The 20,552-nt window shown below is 39.7% G+C and overlaps 1 protein-coding gene and 1 long non-coding RNA gene across 2 annotated transcripts; one reads left to right on the top strand and one right to left on the bottom strand.

Moving 5' to 3' along the window:
• The first annotated feature begins 1,931 nt into the window (after nucleotides 1–1,931).
• Nucleotides 1,932–6,310, top strand: LOC117531001. Its single transcript, XR_004566494.1, has 6 exons — nucleotides 1,932–2,079; nucleotides 2,163–2,217; nucleotides 2,303–2,368; nucleotides 5,264–5,318; nucleotides 6,054–6,137; nucleotides 6,226–6,310. It is a non-coding gene; the product is annotated as an uncharacterized LOC117531001 (long non-coding RNA).
• A 28-nt stretch (nucleotides 6,311–6,338) lies between these two features.
• Nucleotides 6,339–19,175, bottom strand: LOC117530609 (3-phosphoinositide-dependent protein kinase 1-like; the record flags this gene model as incomplete). The annotated part of the gene is given in 16 exon segments (XM_034193495.1): nucleotides 6,339–6,367; nucleotides 6,370–6,421; nucleotides 7,225–7,282; nucleotides 8,763–8,980; nucleotides 9,134–9,307; nucleotides 9,505–9,601; nucleotides 9,996–10,064; nucleotides 10,187–10,262; nucleotides 10,421–10,518; nucleotides 10,641–10,785; nucleotides 13,992–14,039; nucleotides 14,042–14,083; nucleotides 14,086–14,127; nucleotides 14,233–14,275; nucleotides 14,455–14,745; nucleotides 19,048–19,175. Coding segments are annotated over 16 exon segments (1,506 nt in total), but the record flags the coding sequence as incomplete, so codon positions are not given.
• Between the last annotated feature and the right edge of the window lie 1,377 nt (nucleotides 19,176–20,552).

Here is a 20,552-nt window from a genome sequence, read left to right as displayed (position 1 = left end):
TATTACTTCTATAGGGCAGTAAACTGTGCATCTTGGGCTGTGGATAAAACAAGACATTTTTAAACATATGATTGGGCTCTGATAGCACTGATCAATATTTTTCCTCATTGTTTGACTTTTATGGACTAATTGAGAAAATAATCAACCGTATAATCGCTTATGTTTTTGAAAGCATCTTCTGATGACCTCACTTGGACACATCATCAGGGTTGTTTTCTGGAGTCATTGGGACACCCTTGTCCAAGTGACTCGACAGAGGCTGATCAGACCTCGACCCTGTGTCTAAGTGACTAACTTCACTGCTCTCTACCTTAGCCATAGCCACCTGGAAGCTTTCTCTGCCACTTCCACGTTGTTCCTGATGGCTCCTCTTCTGCTGAGACCAGTTATGCCCAGGGTGCCATAAGCCTTGTTCAGGGATTTGCCAGTGAATCCCCGACTGCTCACCTCCATTAACATACACCTTGTCTTCCACCCATTCCTCTTACAACTCTCTACCAGCTCTTGATATTTCTCCCTCTACCTTTCTTGAGCCTCCTCCATCCTTTCCTCCCAGGGCACTGTTAGCTCCAACAGGATTAGCTGCCTTGTAGCCTCTGAGACTAAAGTGACGTCAGGTATCAGTGTGGTTTGAATGATGTGTGCCCCTCCAAGTCTACAGTCATCACCCAGTCTTGGGCCGTGGATAGGAAACCAGCAGAGCAGCTCTTTGCTATTTTGTTTGGCATCTGCCCCTCCTTGACAAAGCGGATGGCCTTGTCTGTAGCACGGAGAAAACCTATATGGGCCCAGATTCAGGAGCATGAAGCAGATGATTGTCCACAACTCACGCTGGACAGGATGCCAGTTCATCGTAGGTTACTTCACCAGCCAAGGATAGTAACCTTTAAGAGCTGGGTGGACTGGAACGATGCAGATGAAGTTGAAGTGTCTTGTCCAAGGACACAGACAGCTATTCTGGAGCACACAACTGGAATTGAACCCCTTGTCTGTATATATTGGTAGTCTAACTCTATGCCACAGATCCACCTGCTTGGTGACATTGGATTTGACATAAAAACTACACTGGACTGTATAAATGTTTTAAAAAGTATGTGTATGATGACTTTAAGTACTACTGTAAACTACAGAGATATGTTACAAAACAACAGCCAATAGCCACCACTGCTTTGTCATCAACAAATTAATCGAAACGAAGGACACGTTATGAGCATTAATCTTAATACATGCCAGTTTATTGGCCTCATTTTCTTTAATAAAAGTACTATTCTATAACAGTATTTCTACTTCACTGGACTAGATTTTGGTTGAACATATACAAACGCAGCTTTTAATTAAATTTCAAGCAGTTTTACCTTCAAGTGCAGTGTGCATTTCCTCTGTGAAGACACCTAGGGATTTTCCTTTCATTTTGTGTCGTTTATCTTTTCCCTTGTCGTGGCGCACACATTTGCTGGGTTTTTTTCGACCCATGTTGCAGTTTTGTGGTCAACAAATTCCAGCAAATCATGAGCTGTTTACCTGCTTGATGTTAGCAGCTAGCTAAATCAGCGGCGTGCTTAACAACTTGGCGTTTTAAGTGCGCAACATTTTATAATGTTAAAAACGTTAACGCGACACATTTAACACGATCCTTTAATTATCCTCAACTTTAGGTACAACTGAGTTGTGCTTAGCTAAAACGGATTTTAATCCGATATCCGTTTCAACACCGAGTCTTAGGGTTCGACACAGGCTTTCCGACTGTGTTTCGAAGCATCAGTCACGTGTCGACCTTCGTTTCAACTCGTTTATAATAGCTGAAGTACAAGGGTCTGACACTAGGGTGCGCTCAGATGTCGAGATTTGAAATTTCGAAACTTTCAAAGTTTTGAAACGACGTGCGAAGCGCGTGGTCGTCCAACGAGAAAAGGGCGCATGCGCAATTTTTTATTTTGGTCAGGTGACTTTAAGGAGGAATTGAACGCTCAGTGGTGCAGGAAATGTAGCTCGAATTTTGCTTCATTTTCGTTTCAGTCATGCACTGTAACGGAATATGTAATTTATTAAAGGCGTGGATTATTTACGTCACTGTTTTGTGTAAGTATCATAGCGTGTTTTATAATCAGATCACGGTTTAAGAAGCGTGCCATGTGTTATACATGTGTTATTTCTTTACCCAGTGAATCATGGATTCGGGGGTAAAATGAAAATTGTAGAAGAACCAAACACATTTGGGTAAGATTGAAGTTATATATGTAACATTGTGCGCATTATCATATAGTTTAATTTTCTCCATTAACCACTTTTCTTTGTTTTTTAGGCTGAATAATCCTTTTCTGAATCAGGGAAGCAGACTGCAGCCTAAAGTAACTCCATCCTGTGTCTGGTAAATGAATCTGACATTTAGAGCAGTTAATTAAATGTGTTTAACAGAATGTTCTGGTATTTAGCAAATATTATATTTTAACCCCATATAATATTTGCTAATGCATCTCAAAAAAGGATTTGAAATTTTGGATAAATATGTGTATCTTCTGTTAAGTTTTCTGTGCTCTGTGTGCTTCTTGCCCCGTGTGCTGCAATACAATGCTGCTGGAACCTTAATTTCCCTGAGGGAGTCTTCTCAAGGGATTAATAAAGTTCTATCTAATCTAATTTTTAATCTAATCTAAGTAAACTGATGAGTCCACCTTTTCCATCTTAATGCAAAAAATAAATGCCATCATTTTATATGTCTCCACATGAAAGGGGCATATAATGAGGATAAACTGAGTAAAATTTGGTTAACTTTGATGTACCAGTTCAAGTAAAAAAAAAAAATAATTTGTTTTTATTTGCTTATTTAATGCCCCATAGCCCTGTTTCCCCACCTGCTGAACACTACCATCTGCTGGATGGTTATTGGATGCTGGATGGATGATGGAAATTAGGAGCAGGTGTGGTTGAAGTTACATGTGGCTTTAAATGAGTTTGTAGGTTTGTTGTATGTCCAAAGCAGAGGTTTGGTGGTCAGTAAGGACACCACAACTTGTCTCTCACTTTGCAGCAAAGTGAGAGATATAGGCACCTCCATTCCACCAGAGGCAATGTACACTCAACAAAAATATAAACGCAACACTTTTGGTTTTGCTCCCATTTTGTATGAGATGGACTCAAAGATCTAAAACTTTTTCCACATTCACAATATCACCATTTCCCTCAAATATTGTTCACAAACCAGTCTAAATCTGTGATAGTGAGCACTTCTCCTTTGCTGAGATAATCCATCCCACCTCACAGGTGTGCCATATCAAGATGCTGATTAGACACCATGATTAGTGCACAGGTGTGCCTTAGACTGCCCACAATAAAAGGCCACTCTGAAAGGTGCAGTTTTGTTTTATTGGGGGGGGGGGGATACCAGTCAGTATCTGGTGTGACCACCATTTGCCTCATGCAGTGCAACACATCTCCTTCGCATAGAGTTGATCAGGTTGTCAATTGTGGCCTGTGGAATATTGGTCCACTCCTCTTCAATGGCTGTGCGAAGTTGCTGGATATTGGCAGGAACCGGTACACGCTGTCGTATACGCCGGTCCAGAGCATCCCAAACATGCTCAATGGGTGACATGTCCGGTGAGTATGCCGGCCATGCAAGAACTGGGACATTTTCAGCTTCCAAGAATTGTGTACAGATCCTTGCAACATGGGGCCGTGCATTATCCTGCTGCAACATGAGGTGATGTTCTTGGATGTATGGCACAACAATGGGCCTCAGATCTCGTCACGGTATCTCTGTGCATTCAAAATGCCATCAATAAAATGCACCTGTGTTCTTCGTCCATAACAGACGCCTGTCCATACCATAACCCCACCGCCACCATGGGCCACTCGATCCACAACATTGACATCAGAAAACCGCTCACCCACAGACGCCACACACGCTGTCTGCCATCTGCCCTGAACAGTGTGAACTGGGATTCATCCGTGAAGAGAACACCTCTCCAACGTGCCAAACGCCAGCGATTGTGAGCATTTGCCCACTCAAGTCGGTTACGACGACGAACTGGAGTCAGGTCGAGACCCCGATGAGGACGACAAGCATGCAGATGAGCTTCCCTGAGATGGTTTCTGACAGTTTGTGCAGAAATTCTTTGGTTATGCAAACCGATTGTTTCAGCAGCTGTCCGAGTGGCTGGTCTCAGACGATCTTGGAGGTGAACATGCTGGATGTGGAGGTCTTGAGCTGGTGTGGTTACCGTGGTCTGCGGGTGTGAGGCTGGTTGGATGTACTGCAAAATTCTCTGAAACGCCTTTGGAGACGGCTTATGGTAGAGAAATGAACATTCAATACACGAGCAACAGCTCTGGTTGACATTCCTACTGTCAGCATGCCAATTGCACGCTCCCTCAAATCTTGCGACATCTGTGGCATTGTGGTGTGATAAAACTGCACCTTTCAGAGTGGCCTTTTATTTGGGCAGTCTAAGGCACACCTGTGCACTAATCGTGGTGTCTAATCAGCATCTTGATATGGCACACCTGTGAGGTGGGATGGATTATCTCAGCAAAGGAGAAGTGCTCACTATCACAGATTTAGACTGGTTTGTGAACAATATTTGAGGGAAATGGTGATATTGTGTATGTGGAAAAAGTTTTAGATCTTTGAGTTCATCTCATACAAAATGGGAGCAAAACCAAAAGTGTTGCGTTTATATTTTTGTTGAGTGTAGGTGTGTCATAGAAAGCACACACCCGCTCATCGGGCATCTCACAGAGGAACGTAGAATCCAAACATGGACTACCTAGCCGATTACCCGCCACAGGGCAGATTTGATTCAGAGACTGAAATGAAAACTTCCTTTTCACCAACAGTCCTATCACCTCCCACCTATCCCGGATTCCAGAGAACTGCTGGGTGAGATTAAAGCTGCCTCAAGAAGAGACAGCTGCTATTGCTATTAAAAGTACTCAATAGCCTATGTCACTCCCCATACGTCAAAGTATATATGTGCCAAGTTTGGGTCAATTCCAAGGTGCCTTTGGGACAGGAGAGGGGCACACGCACACACATACAGTTGCCTCTTAGTATATAGAAGTTGCATATGTCTCCGAAAAGTAAAATGAATCTTTTTCAGAATTTGCATGCCGTCATAGAACTATGGATGTTTAAAATCAGACCCCAGTCACCTGTAACTGTAAATGGTAGCTAAAAAAATTGTGCACAGCTCGACCGTTTTAGTCTTCTATGAAAGTAACAGATGATTCATTCCATTAATCATAAGAGTTTGTCATCCTCAAGGGCCTGCACACCTTCACCGGCTGGCTGGAAAGTGCTTCAGTCTCACAGAGTCAACGTAAGTGTTTTGTCTCACATATGCACAAACGGGCAAGTGGCATTATTTTTAGAAAAAGAGAAATGGCTGGCATGAAGTTATTTTAAAAAAAAAAAAAAAAGCACAACGAATCATATTTAACAATCATTAAAATAAGCCATTTTAAATTAAGCCATTTCCACTTTTTGGAATCGCACTCCTTTGTTTGTAAATTTACAAGTTTAAAGCTACAGTGTGTAGGATTTTATTCATAAAAAACAGCATTCATAACTATCTGTTCTAGTGTATAAATTACCTGCAACAATGAATTAATGTTTTTATAAGATTAGAATGAGACCTTCATATGGGAGCAGGCCCCCTCTTGGAGGCTGGCGTGTTGCTACAGTAGCCCAAAGAGAGATAATTACACCGTCTTTTGCATTTTTGCAGTGTGGCCTGCAGACTGATGAAAATAAAAAAAACTGATATGTGATATGGAGGCTTATACTTATTGATTATTGCAAGAGAAGGCAAAGAAGTAAAAACATGAAGGGAAATAAAATATTAATGGGTAGTGGCATAATGTAATCTGCAACCTCACCACTAGATGACACGAAATCCTACACACTGTAGCTTTAAGCATTACATTTGAATATTTCCCATAATTCTCTCCTGTTGCATGGGTTCAATACTAGCTGTTGATATGTGCACGTTGCATTAGAGCAGATGACAAAAGGAGTATAACAAAGTGTATGTGGGGTGCCAATTGATTTGCAGGTATAAATATGAATTCTGTCCCTTTCACAACGTCACCCAGCACGAGGAGTCGTTTAGATGGAATGCTTACAGTGGGATACTGGGGTAAGAAACGTCATCTGCAGTTCCGCTTTATGCACAGAGAATATAAATCGGTACGTGATCCTTAAACGTCTCTTCTGTTCGGGAGCAGCATCTGGCAGGAGTGGGAGATAGCGAACAACACTTTCACAGGCATGTGGATGAGGAGGGAGATACATGTGGGACCAGAAACAGAGAAACAAAGGTTAGTGAAGTTATTAAACACCTCAGCACTTTGTTGACAGGATCCACATGTACAGGTGTGGTCCTTCAGTAAGTAGCAACTGTCTCCGTCGAGCAAAAAGACCCTGCAACGGAGTGCCACACTTCTTAAGCCATTATTTCTCCAACAGACGGGGCTGCAAGGTAAATGAGACCTTTCCAAGCACACCTGGGAAATCTCCTTCCTTTTGCTTATAATAATAAGAGCACAGAAGTGTGAAACCAACTTTTATTAAACATTACAAAAGCATTGTACTTCATAAGTAAAACTCTTCGGACCTACATGAAAGGCTTACTTGTCTACCTTACACCCCTATTCCACAGGGCACCGTTCTACTATGATCACCCATGAGAGAGAGAGAGGGAAAAAAAAAAAAAAAAAAAAAAAAAGCATAAACCCGGGATGAAACAGATTAATCTGGCTTGCCTCCTAACAGGCTGTCTTATAAAATGCAGACCCGGCAACTGGCTTATAAAGTGCAGGCCTAGCAACCCACCCAAAAACTAAAGTAAGGAGCTGCACCCTCGGCCAAAACCGTAATAGACATTGCTTCAGCTTCAAATTTTTACCCTGATGGAGCACGAGCAAACAAGTTTCAAGCTATACTGACTAGAAATATCCCATTTAAAGATGTTCGAACATGATTGAAGCTGTTAAGACCACAAACAACCAGAAGTTACAACGTACTAGCGCCACTGTGTGGATCATGACCGTAACTACTACGTATACCAAGTTTGTCAAGAATGACAAAGATGGATCAAGAAGTTACTTTACAATGTGCTCCGATTTGCTATTCGGGATTAAATGGGAAGGAACGGTGCTCTGTGAAACAGCCACATTAAAAACTGATGAATTTAACATTCAAAACATGGTATGGACTTCACAAACCTTTCGTTTATCCACTGGACCCATTTTCAGGATCAGGTTATTCTCAACAAACTGGTGCCTGTGTAAATAAGCACAATGTTACAATGTTTCCTTCAGCTTAATAAAGTATAATCCCCCTGACAAAATGTATTTTGTGTTAAAATTTGTGATAAAAGAGCACTTTTTATTTTTGTGGTATATCACAAAATGAATAACTGATAATTCATTGTATTGGGGGGATTCCATGTTTATCGTAAATTCATCTTAGAAATAAAGGAAATAGCTGTGTGTACATGTGCAAAGGTTCAAAGTTTATGCTGCATTTTATGGAAACTCAGAATTTTGACTTCCAACTAGGAAGCATACATAATATCCAATAAAGCCATGATAAAACAGTCTCTCCACTGACAAGCTGGCAAACCAGGTCAAAATGTCATAATTGCAACCAATGTTAGTATTGACAACTAACACAGTAGACCTGCGTGACTGTTGTGTTATTCGTCCAGCAAATATCCAGCAAAACTTTCATGTGAAATACACATTTTATCCTGAGTTCTTTGCAACATGGATCCCCGGTTGCCTGCGTTTACTAGCTATGTCTGGCACTTTGTTTCTCTTTCAAATTTTATTTTTTTCTTGGGGGGGGGTTACAACAGTTGCTTAGTGGTTAGCACTGCTGCATCACAGTGAGAATGTCCAGGGGCTAATTACCAACCTGGTCTTTTCTGTGTACAAAAACAGTATGGATGTTCTTCCTGTGCAAGTTGCCTACAGGTATGCCAGTTTCTTCCCACTTCTAAAGATGTGCAAGTTAGATGAACTGGTGACTGCATACTGACTGTAGGTATGAGTCTTTCAGTCTGTATGAGTCAGCTAGGGGTGTGACGAGATCTCGCGTTATTAAAACACGACTTTTCCTGAAATGAAAAGTTTGAGTCTTTTTCAGAGCACTTTGCCCCCCCCCCCCTAATTTTTTTGAAAATCTCTCAACTTTTCATTGTGTCGTCACTCACTGCAGCTTCAAGGCAGAACAGACCATACACAGTCTGAAGAAACTAGAGACAAATCTGCACAACTTCCACTCTTCACAAACTGGTCAATTTTGTAAATAGTTATAAGAGGAACGTGCATGTGTGTGTGTGTGGGGGGGGGGCATTATAAGCAGACTTGGCACCTCTGACATTGATCAAGTTTAACATTCAAGGGTTAAGGAAGCTGTCCCTCTTGTGTGATGGTGCCACAGAAAGCATGTCATAGCCTCTTGTCACTGCATTTTATCTGACAGATCAACATACTAAATTGTTTCCAGACTAGGTGAATTGTGATCATACTGGTGATATAAAGAACACAAGATACTATTTTTTAATTACTTAAAATTGTAAAATAATAATCACAAAGGGACAACACTTTTAAAATAATAAAAAAAGGAAATTGTCTTTACAGGTGCGAATTTTGTTGGTACAAAAAAAAAAAAAAAAAAAAAAAAAAAATCAAGACAAAGTCAAAGATTCACACTGACATGACAGCACAGACACAAAAAGAGGCTAGGGGCGGCTTACCAAGGGTTTCCAGTGGTCTGTTTGACCAGTAATAGCCGCTTCTCTTCTTCTGTGAACTGCAGGTCCAGTTCAAATGAGTTGTTGTCTAGGTCATGGATGTACTGCTCAATGTTACTGCTGGACCGCTGTGGCGGAGTGGATTCATGTGGCGACAGCGAGTGCGACGAGCTGGACTGGGCCACCTGCATGTTGCTGAACTGGCTCAGGAGGTCATCATACTGATGGGTTTAAAACAAGATGTGGGAAAAAAAAGTCTGAATGAAGGTTTGCGGTTCGTACATGAACAAGTCTACATGTACCGATTTATCTTATGTTCCATCAATGATATAACTACAAACATTATTAACAGTTAGGAGTAAATGAAATCTCACATTTCCATAGCAGTCCTCATCATCTTCAGACATAGCTGGCAGGTACGGGGTGAGCTTTGGGGGTGTCTGTAGGTGAAGGTCACTCCAGGAAATGGTGTCAAAAAAGGGGTGCTCCCTTAAAGGGTCATACCCTCCCAGCTCCTCACAACCAAGCCTCTTGGTGGGGTCCAGTGACTAATGTACAAATAAATAGATAGTTATACTATATTTATAGAAGGTAGATGTGAACTACTATTAATAACATCAACACTCCCACAAATAAATTTACTAATGTATCCAATTTTCGTACACTGTCATCTTCAACATTTATTCCAATTATCACTGTCACTTCTTTCAGATACAAATCCACAGTAGGGCACATGACAACCTACCAAAAGCTGTTTCACAAGATTCTTGGCTTTAGGGAAGAATTTTTCTGGGAATTCATATTCCAGCTTTATTATCTTCTGGAATATCAGGTACTCATTTCTTTAAAAAACAAAAAACAAAACAAAACAAAAGCAACATACAAAAAGAAAAAGAAGACACTTTTAGACAATCATGCAATATAATTATTTTGTTCAAGGCTCTCAAAAACAAAACCTGTTGCACTTGCAATAACTTTAATACCTTTAACTCAGTGACACAGAATTCATCTGGTTTTAATCTTTGAACTATTTCCCCACACTACGCAGTTGAAAAAGATGGCATACTGTAAATAAAATTATTCATCAATAGCAGTAAATTTTCTAGGAGTCATTTTAGAATTTACACTATTATGTAAATGAAATTCTGAATTAAACCTGATAACAGAATGAGCCATTATGCATAAAAAATCAAAGCAATCAAATCAAGATATGCACACATCATTATATGCACTTACCCAGCTCTGAACGGTGGTAAACCAGCCACCAGCTGATAGATAATACACCCCAATGCCCAGAGGTCAGAACTAGGAAAACGAGGGGGTGGGGGGGTACGAAAGAGGATTATATTTGTCAAAATCTAAGGCACCATAGTCTCCAAAACCAAAACCTCATCAATGATTAACAACTCTTAGTTGAATGGCTTCACCTCTTGCAGGCAGATTTCTCTGTTAGCAGTTCTGGAGACACATACTGTGCTGTTCCAACAAAGGAGTTTGCTCTCGCTGCCAAACAATGAAACAAGAATGGTGAGGAAGCACACATATATATATATATATATATAATATATATATATATATATATATATATATATTATATATATATAAACAAACGAGTACAGTTGTTGTTGGCAAAAGTACTTGGAATAGGATTTTGCCTGTACCTTGCTTACTGTCTGACGATAACTGTTTTGCTGTCCCAAAATCTGTAATCTGGATGTGCATTTCTTCGCTCAGAAGAATATTCTCTGGTTTCAGATCTCTGTGGTGAAAGAAATGTATTACTACTTCAGCAGAAAACGGGCACCTTAAAGATTTTGAAAGTCTCTACAAAGAATAGCAAATATTTCAAGGATTAGCTATTTACATAACATGAATTCTTACCTGTGTATTATTCCATTCTTGTGTAAATATTCTAGTGCACAAACTATTTCAGCTGAATAGAATCTAGTACAAGTCTCATCAAATGAACCAATTTTGCGAATGTATTTCAGAAGCTCTCCATTCTTAGCATAGCTGAGACCAAAATCTGAAAATGCTAGTTAAGGAAGACTATGGCAAGCAGAATAAAACTTTTTTTTTTCCCAAAAATGGAGACAAAAGAAGATTGCAAGGTTCTTCTTGTTACCTGTCACATCTGATCTGTCTCATTCTGTTGTTGCGCTGGCAGCTTGTGTTTGTGCGCATTTGTGTGTTTTCCTGACTGGATGCGTTTGCGTGCCTGCCTCTGAACCAACTCTCGGCTTCCCGTCTGTCTCTTGCTGAGTTGACTGTTTGTTAAATGTATATAGAAAATAAAGCACTGTTAATCCTATTCTGAATTAGATTTTTTTCCCCCCTACAAAAAGTGCAGCTACTATTAAAGTACCGGACTGATGAGCAGTACGGCTAAGAGTTGTAGTACCATTAAAATTAACGATACTATCCCTAATAATAATATAGGCTCCAGTGTCTCTGTGACCCTTAACTGGAGAAAGTGGTTGTAGATGAGTGTGTGAGTGAGAATAATGGATTGGCTCAAACAACCTCAGCAGTCTTCTTTTATAAAGGCATCTTGATGCTAATAATTCAAAACAGCATAGATTAGCTTCGTTCTATATGAAGGGAATGGATGTGTATGATCCAGTACTGTTTCAAACTCATTGCAACCTACAGTGACACTGCTGGAACAACTTATATTTCAGCAGTGCAGAAATTGATCTAAAAAAAAAACAAACAAACAAAACAAACAGGGCGAGCTAATGTGATCATTCAGTTTATATATTTAAATGATATGCCTCATGTAGGCAACACTATGGGCAAAGAATCAATCAATCAATCAATTTTTTTTTTATATAGCGCCAAATCACAACAAACAGTTGCCCCAAGGCGCTTTATATTGAAAGGCAAGGCCATACAATAATTATGTAAAACCCCAACGGTCAAAACGACCCCCTGTGAGCAAGCACTTGGCTACAGTGGGAAGGAAAAACTCCCTTTTAACAGGAAGAAACCTCCAGCAGAACCAGGCTCAGGGAGGGGCAGTCTTCTGCTGTGACTGGTTGGGGCTGAGGGAGAGAACCAGGAAAAAGACATGCTGTGGAGGGGAGCAGAGATCGATCACTAATGATTAAATGCAGAGTGGTGCATACAGAGCAAAAAGAGAAAGAAACAGTGCATCATGGGAACCCCCAGCAGTCTACGTCTATAGCAGCATAACTAAGGGATGGTTCAGGGTCACCTGATCCAGCCCTAACTATAAGCTTTAGCAAAAAGGAAAGTTTTAAGCCTAATCTTAAAAGTAGAGAGGGTGTCTGTCTCCCTGATCTGAATTGGGAGCTGGTTCCACAGGAGAGGAGCCTGAAAGCTGAAGGCTCTGCCTCCCATTCTACTCTTACAAACCCTAGGAACTACAAGTAAGCCTGCAGTCTGAGAGCGAAGCGCTCTATTGGGGTGATATGGTACTACGAGGTCCCTAAGATAAGATGGGACCTGATTATTCAAAACCTTATAAGTAAGAAGAAGAATTTTAAATTCTATTCTAGAATTAACAGGAAGCCAATGAAGAGAGGCCAATATGGGTGAGATATGCTCTCTCCTTCTAGTCCCCGTTAGTACTCTAGCTGCAGCATTTTGAATTAACTGAAGGCTTTTTAGGGAACTTTTAGGACAACCTGATAATAATGAATTACAATAGTCCAGCCTAGAGGAAATAAATGCATGAATTAGTTTTTCAGCATCACTCTGAGACAAGACCTTTCTAATTTTAGAGATATTGCGTAAATGCAAAAAAGCAGTCCTACATATTTGTTTAATATGCGCTTTGAATGACATATCCTGATCAAAAATGACTCCGAGATTTCTCACAGTATTACTAGAGGTCAGGGTAATGCCATCCAGAGTAAGGATCTGGTTAGACACCATGTTTCTAAGATTTGTGGGGCCAAGTACAATAACTTCAGTTTTATCTGAGTTTAAAAGCAGGAAATTAGAGGTCATCCATGTCTTTATGTCTGTAAGACAATCCTGCAGTTTAGCTAATTGGTGTGTGTCCTCTGGCTTCATGGGTAGATAAAGCTGGGTATCATCTGCGTAACAATGAAAATTTAAGCAATACCGTCTAATAATACTGCCTAAGGGAAGCATGTATAAAGTGAATAAAATTGGTCCTAGCACAGAACCTTGTGGAACTCCATAATTAACTTTAGTCTGTGAAGAAGATTCCCCATTTACATGAACAAATTGTAATCTATTAGACAAATATGATTCAAACCACCGCAGCGCAGTGCCTTTAATACCTATGGCATGCTCTAATCTCTGTAATAAAATTTTATGGTCAACAGTATCAAAAGCAGCACTGAGGTCTAACAGAACAAGCACAGAGATGAGTCCACTGTCCGAGGCCATAAGAAGATCATTTGTAACCTTCACTAATGCTGTTTCTGTACTATGATGAACGAAATGAATGAAAGAATGTGGCTACAGGCACGAAACTTGTGTCCAAAGTAGTAGCGGCTACAAGTGCGAGTTATTTCCATGCACAGCTGAGTGTGTGGAGCTCAGTCACTGAGAAACTACGTCAAAAGCCAGTCGCATTAAAATTTTGCAGTACTTAATTACAACAGATGCAATGGAGCTGTAAACAAGGGCAAAAATCAATTTTGGCAAGCACATTCAGATTACCATTATGTATACTTTGCATATTTAATCACAGGTAAGCAAAATTACACTATAAAAGGCCACATTTGTTAAAACCTGTCTTCTATGAAAATGTATTTTTTAACCTCAAGCATTTCCTCCTCTAGTTGTTAACAAGCACAACTTGCTCAGCAGTATCAGTTTGGGCCCAACTGTTGCTGTGTGCTAATATTTAATATCTTTAACACTTGTAGAGCTGGGGAAAAACAACAACAACAAATGTTTAATTAATAAAACTATTACTGGGTTTTGTCAGAGCCACTCATGCCTAGCAGGAGTGGCGCTGCTTACTCTTACTGCTGGGCATGACCGGAAATGTCTCGTACCTGCAGCCACTACCACAAGGTTTATGAGTTTCACACCTGTAGCCACACCCATAACAAAAATCTCTTTGATGTTAGAGACTCTTGTATTAAAGAGGAAAAAAGAACCAATGATAATTATTAATGTGCACCAAGAAGATAAGTACTACATCTGTCTATACACACACACACACACACCTTGCAATTCTGCAACTGCGCTTTCATACCATTTTTAAAATTAACTCATTAAGGATACACAATTTCTCGTCATCTTGAAACGTGAAGTAGAGCTTGACGAAGAATGGTGATCTAGATTTGACATCAAATCTCTTTCCCTTTTCACGTACTGGCTTTTTTCTCCTTCATGATATGACGCTTCTCTAAAATTTTAACTAAAAGGGAGGGGAGAAACATTCAGGACACGTGTTCAAAAACATGATTCCATTTTGGGAATGTGACAATGTATTCACCAGAAAGATACTAACATAACTACTTACTTGCATATTCTTTGCTTGTTGCTTGTTCTCTTGCCAGAACGACCTTAAGAAAAAAAAAATCATAAGAGGCCAATGGCCATATTCCCAATGTTACAGTCTTTCATTATAATTCTCCATAAATGAATAAGACATGCTTAATACAAGTACCCTGACCAAAAGTATAACTGCTCAGGGCAACGTTTATTCTGATAAAATTCAAATACTAAAAAGTAAGGTACATACTGTTGAGAAGGAGCCTTCGCCCAGTATCTTGCCAAACTTGAAGTCCTCTGGCTTCTTCTTACGTGGCTGCAGAGACTGGACTGGCTGTGTGCAGCGGTCTGGGCCCTGGTTGCTGATAGAGGTACCAAGGGCACGGGCCTCAGAGGCTGAACCGTCCATGTTGTTACAGTGACTGCCGCTGCTTGCGCCCGGGACAGCAAGTGGCGAGCAGGAGTCGGGGTGGTTTCTTACCATTGGTGAATGCGAACAGGTACAGATGACAACGCCGGGCTGAATAGACACAACATCATACTGAAACAAGAAAGGGAGCAATTACAAAATGCCACTTGGTGGGGTATTACAGCAAGATTTGCATCTAAAAGTAAACAAGTAAAATATGTTCACACTACATTGCATAAAAAAAAAAAAAAAAAATCATCTAACTAAATGTTAGAAGGACAACGACATTTAAGCTAATTTCATCAATCTACCACAAACGTCCAGCAGCACATGACTAAATTCTGAATGTTTATATACGTATGGCTTTGATAACACAAAGATTTTTTAAATTGGAATTGTTCTGGAGAACTTAACAAACCTAATAATATGATACTATCATGGAGACTCAGGACAAAGTCCTTGCTTGCCAGATGAGAGTCTTAATGTTTTAGCTGTGCTCGATGGTTTGAACATACCCCCTTAAAGGTGTCCAGAAAAGGCAGAGAGAGAGAGAGAAAAAAAAAATCAAAGTCCCAAAGCAACAGTTTTATCTTCTGGCAAAGGAAGCAAAATTCACACAGTTCTCAAGGAACAATGGGACAGCATCAATTTACACTGGTTGCGGTCATAAATACTTCGAATAGATAGAGCAATTTCTCCACCTCAAGTGGGTGGCCTTTCTAAATATAGCAAATCTTAGATCTTAAAGAAAGCTGTTCATGATTTCATTTTTCAAGAAATACCCAGGTGTGGTGAGAATGTTTTTTGAAAAATCCCAGGCCTGGAGAGTTCAACTCTGGTCATGGAAATTCACCCTCGTTAAAAAAAAACCAAATTATCATAATTTTTCCACCGTATGTATGATTTGAATTCAATGTTCCTTGTTTTTTTTTGTTTGTTTTTTTTTAAAGGAAGTGCTTTACTCAAATTACATCTTTCAATTCCAAATTCTGGCATCATGGTTATAAAAACAAACAAACAAAACATATCAGGTGTTTTTTTTTCTTCCTAAATGCTATTACCTAGTCGTGCAAAAGGAGTATATACTTTATTCTTCTAAACATCTGTTAATATCAGTAACACACAACCTAATCATCTTCCGGAATTTGCATATCATGACATTTTTGCTATTAGCACATCACTTGTCGTTGGTAACAAATTACACCACAATACACTGTCTATCCATCTACGTTTGTTGTTGCAATAAATGAAGAACTGAGCAGTTAGCAGTGTCAAAAGCAAAATCATGCATCCTAATTCTCTTTTTTTAATCTTTCAATACAACAAACACTGACAGTAAAGCCCTAATGAATATGTACGACTGTCAAATTTGTGAAGCAGACTATGTAATTACAGCAAAACATAATGTGGTACAAAACAAGCAACTGCCTCAAAGCTTTCCCAGAAAACATGCCCATCACAATAATGGAAGTAAAGCAATCATGCAGCATGGATTCACTTTCCCAGATTTCCTTTTTTTTTTTCAGCCCAATTTCCTCTTTTGACCCAAGCAAAATATGAATGGGAAATTCTTTGACAGAATGAAAATTGAAAAATGTTTTCATCTTCAGACAGACCTACAAAATAGAATTTTTTTTTTTTTTTTAATCCCAGCAATAGTGTTGGAAATGGAAACTATATTGCAAAGCATTCTGAGTTCTACAGCATGACTGATTCATGAAAATTAAAAGTCACGTATTCATACAGATTATCTCTATTCGAGCTAATTTTTACGTATACCCTTCTTCAGCCCATCACTGCTCAGACCACATTGCTGACAACTATGAGCATTTAGTTTATTTGAAATATCGGCTTGATTGTGGAACAAAGAACTGATACACTGCACTTAGCCTGAATATGATTTGAAGACCTCTTTTCAGAAAATCCTTTTGTAATCCTCTTACCATGCACTGACTCAAGAAAAATGAACATTTTTTTCTTAGGTGTAGAAAAACCTAAGATTTTTTTTTTTTTTTTGAGGTGAGCGAAGAGTTCACAACATACGCTGTAATCGTCTACTGTCATAATCAGACATTTGTTTTCTGTTGGGTGAGAACTGAAAGTAGGGGACTGTTTGCACTGTTCGTCTGATGTAACTCCAATACAGACAAAATGAGCAGCAATGCTCTTTCACAGCAACTTGAATTGTAGACTGGCTCTGAACCCACCAAAAACGTTTTGCCTACTCCATCCATAATATGATAAATTTAAGTCAATTTTACACACACACACACACACACACACACACACACACACACACATACACACACACACACACACACACACACACACACACACCACACACACACACACACACACACACACACACACACACACACACACACACACACACACCATTTGCACTGGAATTGCCCAACTTAACACAGAGCTCACAATGAGGCCCCTGATGATTCAATTCTATAGTTACAATCAGCATTACTGAGGGAGTTTGCTCATCCATCTGATGGTCCTTCCCTTCAATGTTAAAGCTTCAAAAGCTGTGGCAAAGTATGTGCTTTCATTTGTCAGCTGTACTCACTATCTCCACTGTTCTGACCTAGTCAAAATCAATGTAAAAAGAAGGGGCAGATAACGCACAAATACTGATGAGAACTCAATCAAATGAGTCATGATGAAGCCTCAAAGGACAGCACACAGTGACAGGTTGCGTTTTACCACAAACTACCAGCAATTGCCCCATTATGTGGCTTAATGATCCCCGAATGCTGTTTATGTGAATTTTGGCTTCCTTCTCAAAACAAGCACGAATGGCAATACTCAAAATGGCAACGGCATAAGGGGCAGTAAACTCAAACCAAAAAAGCAACAAAATATACAATCAAATTTAAACACACTGACATACATATACACATTAGATAGAGACAGATGATGGACATCTCGATTGAGAAATGTTATACGTTTTATTTACATACGTCCACGTGTAATTAAAAAGGGTACATACTCCCACATATAATCCAGTGTTTAACAACAACAGACTGGATCGACACTAGAAAGAGTACCAAGATTTATAAGAACAAGTACCCTGTCATAGTAAACAATATGAAGATGACAATGATGTACAGGTATCAACCTCATAGCATTCACAATGTATGATTAAAATAAAGTAAATTTTATCTGTAATAGTAATGTTTCCATGAAATATGATATACCTATGTGAACTGGGGCAGAACATATACCTTCCACGCGGTTCTGTACACATCATGGTTTCAAGGTCACGGTATTTTGCAAGTCACATTCCTGTCAGGTTTCCTCATACAGGTACACAAAACACTTGCTCAAAATTAAAACATTTAAACTGTTCAAAGATTGGCTTAAGAATCTAAAGTTTGTACATACATTTGCGAGTTTTTACACTGCATTTTGGGCAATCACATTAGAAACAAGCACGTGACAACATAATTCAGGTCTATATGTTGCAGAGATCTTTTTTTGTTGTTGGTGGGACACAACCCAGTTTGTTAGGGTGTAACATATGCAATACGTTTCCTTTAAATCATTGTTATATCTTGCTGTATACTGGAGGATACATACAGCATGTATTGTTGGCGTAGAAAGTGCTTGAATATTATATATTTAAGTGCCGTTTGGGTTTGTGACGTTTTGACCAGCAGCCGAATTTTGGCCTAACCTCCTCATTCAAATCCAAGGTGTGGCCAGTTACATTTTATTTAATCACTCTTAACTGAATGCCTTGTCATCTTACCACACAGCAACTTCCTGACCTAGTTCGCTACTGTTGTCAACAGTTTATTTGAAAACGCCGGCTAACGCTCGGATCATATTAAGGCGGTGTAAACTTTCTTTGCTAACACTAGCTTACGCAGCCTCGCCAGATAATGACCAGCGAGTTGAAACCTTGAAACTTAACCGCTGACGACCAAGTTAACCCTGGTTAGCAAGGTAACAGCGAAACAGTGTGTGCCCTGTTAGTTATATTCAAATCAAACGTGCTTAAACAGTGAAATGTCAAACTCAATGGGATGACAGGTGACTACACGTCAACCCATCACTTAACCGCAGCTAATGTTAGCAACAAGCGCATCGTTCGAAAGCGCCAACCTTGTTAGCTAACATACACTGCTAATGTTAGCCAAGATAATGAGGTAAAGAAACGTAGTGGGAAGTTAGTGGCAGGCAATACCAAACGTTTCATCAGAACCGCATCGCTCAAACGTCCACCAGTGAACCGAGCCGGCTGCTCGGGATAAACGATTAGCCCAAAGCAAAGAGTTACTAAGATTAGCAAGCTAAAGCGGCTAGCACCGCTCTTCAAACGAAGGCCTGTAAACCCAACTATTTGTTGTCAAACAGCCGCCAGTGTACGATACCAATACCGGCTCGAAGTGTCATTCGCGGTGCCGTTGCAACACTTACCATCTGACTTGTGGCTTTTGCCATGGGGTTTTTCGGCGAGTATTTATTTGAAATGAAATAATTAGTGAAGCTCCAGTAATGGCTGCCTAGTCTGCGCCTTCATTTTCGAGCTGTGACGTCGTTCCACAACCAATGTTACTGCAGGACAGCGGAGGAGAGTCCCGCTGTGTGTGTCTGCCCCCTTCGCCACATTTACAACCGACTCCAGCTCGCAGGGATCGGATCTTCTTCGTGTTCAAACACGGCTGCTGCAGAAGCAGACGTGGCCTGCCGACACCTGGGTTTCCCCGACTAAACCTTTGTGGGAAAACGTGACTGAATGTTTGCGGGAAACCTTTCGATGCAATCCCTAAAATAAAATAAAAATAAATGCATGCATGCTGTAATACCCACTTCCATTATCAGTTAATGAGATCATCTACAAATTACAAGGAAACAAAGTCAATGTTTGTTTGAAAGTAAATGAGCCTGTAGTCTTCCAAACATTTTATCGCTCATTAAAGTGGGTAACCTAACCAGGTCCATAAGTAGTTGGGCAGTGACAACATATTTTAAAAATGCTGCCCCTGTAATCCATCACAATGTAGTTGAAATTATGTATAATCATGGGCCAACCAAGTTTTTAATACCATTTAAGGGGACTAAAACCCATTGTACAAGTATGGTGGCCATGCAGGGTGGCTACTATAACCAGATAGGGGTCAACATTTTTGCTCCAATCATATTCAATGGCAATTTCCTTTATTTGTCATTGTCCATGCATACAACAAAATCTGTCCTCTGCATTTAACCCATTGAATTAGACACAATCCAACTACTAGGAACAGTGGGCACCCAGGGACCAGCTCCAGATGTAGAAATGTTGACTTGGTCAAGGGCAGACAAAGGAGAGGACCCTAAATAATCATGTTTTTGAGTATAACACATTTTTCTAATTCCAAAAAGGTATAGTTCAAACTATCTATGACTGAACGTCAGTGGATGTCAATCTTGTTTGACTTTTTCTTTGGAGAACAAGCATTGAAAATGGTCCAAACTATTCCTTTTATTAATCCTACAATTAATATTTGCATCACCAAAATTGGAGCAACTTTAATTTTTGACCAGTGCCACCAGTTACTTTGAAAAGTTAATTAGTTACTTTTTACACTTAATTAGCAGCTGCAGTCAAGTTGTCGGGTAACAGTAATCTAACTTATTTTTAAGATCAAGTACTCAGAAAAGTAACTATTAGTTACTTTGCTGTTTAGTTACTTTGCATATTACTCAATCCTAAGAGTAACCAATTTGGATACTAGTAACATTATCAGTTACATTCAGCAGCTGCTAATAAATTAACTGTATAAAGTTACTAATAAAGTAATTGTGGCAACACTGCTTTTGACCCCCTGTATGAACTGAAATTAAACCTTTGTCACCATTTTTTTTTTTTTTTGGCCTTTTGACCCCGTAACTCCACAATATTCAGTCATAGATAGTCCAAACCATACCTTTTTGGAATCTTT

Source organism: Thalassophryne amazonica, chromosome 18, assembly GCF_902500255.1.
Source record: "Thalassophryne amazonica chromosome 18, fThaAma1.1, whole genome shotgun sequence".
NCBI lineage: Eukaryota > Metazoa > Chordata > Actinopteri > Batrachoidiformes > Batrachoididae > Thalassophryne > Thalassophryne amazonica.
The sequence above is the reverse complement of the archived record's forward strand: the minus strand, read 5'-3'. Positions and strand labels throughout refer to the sequence as shown.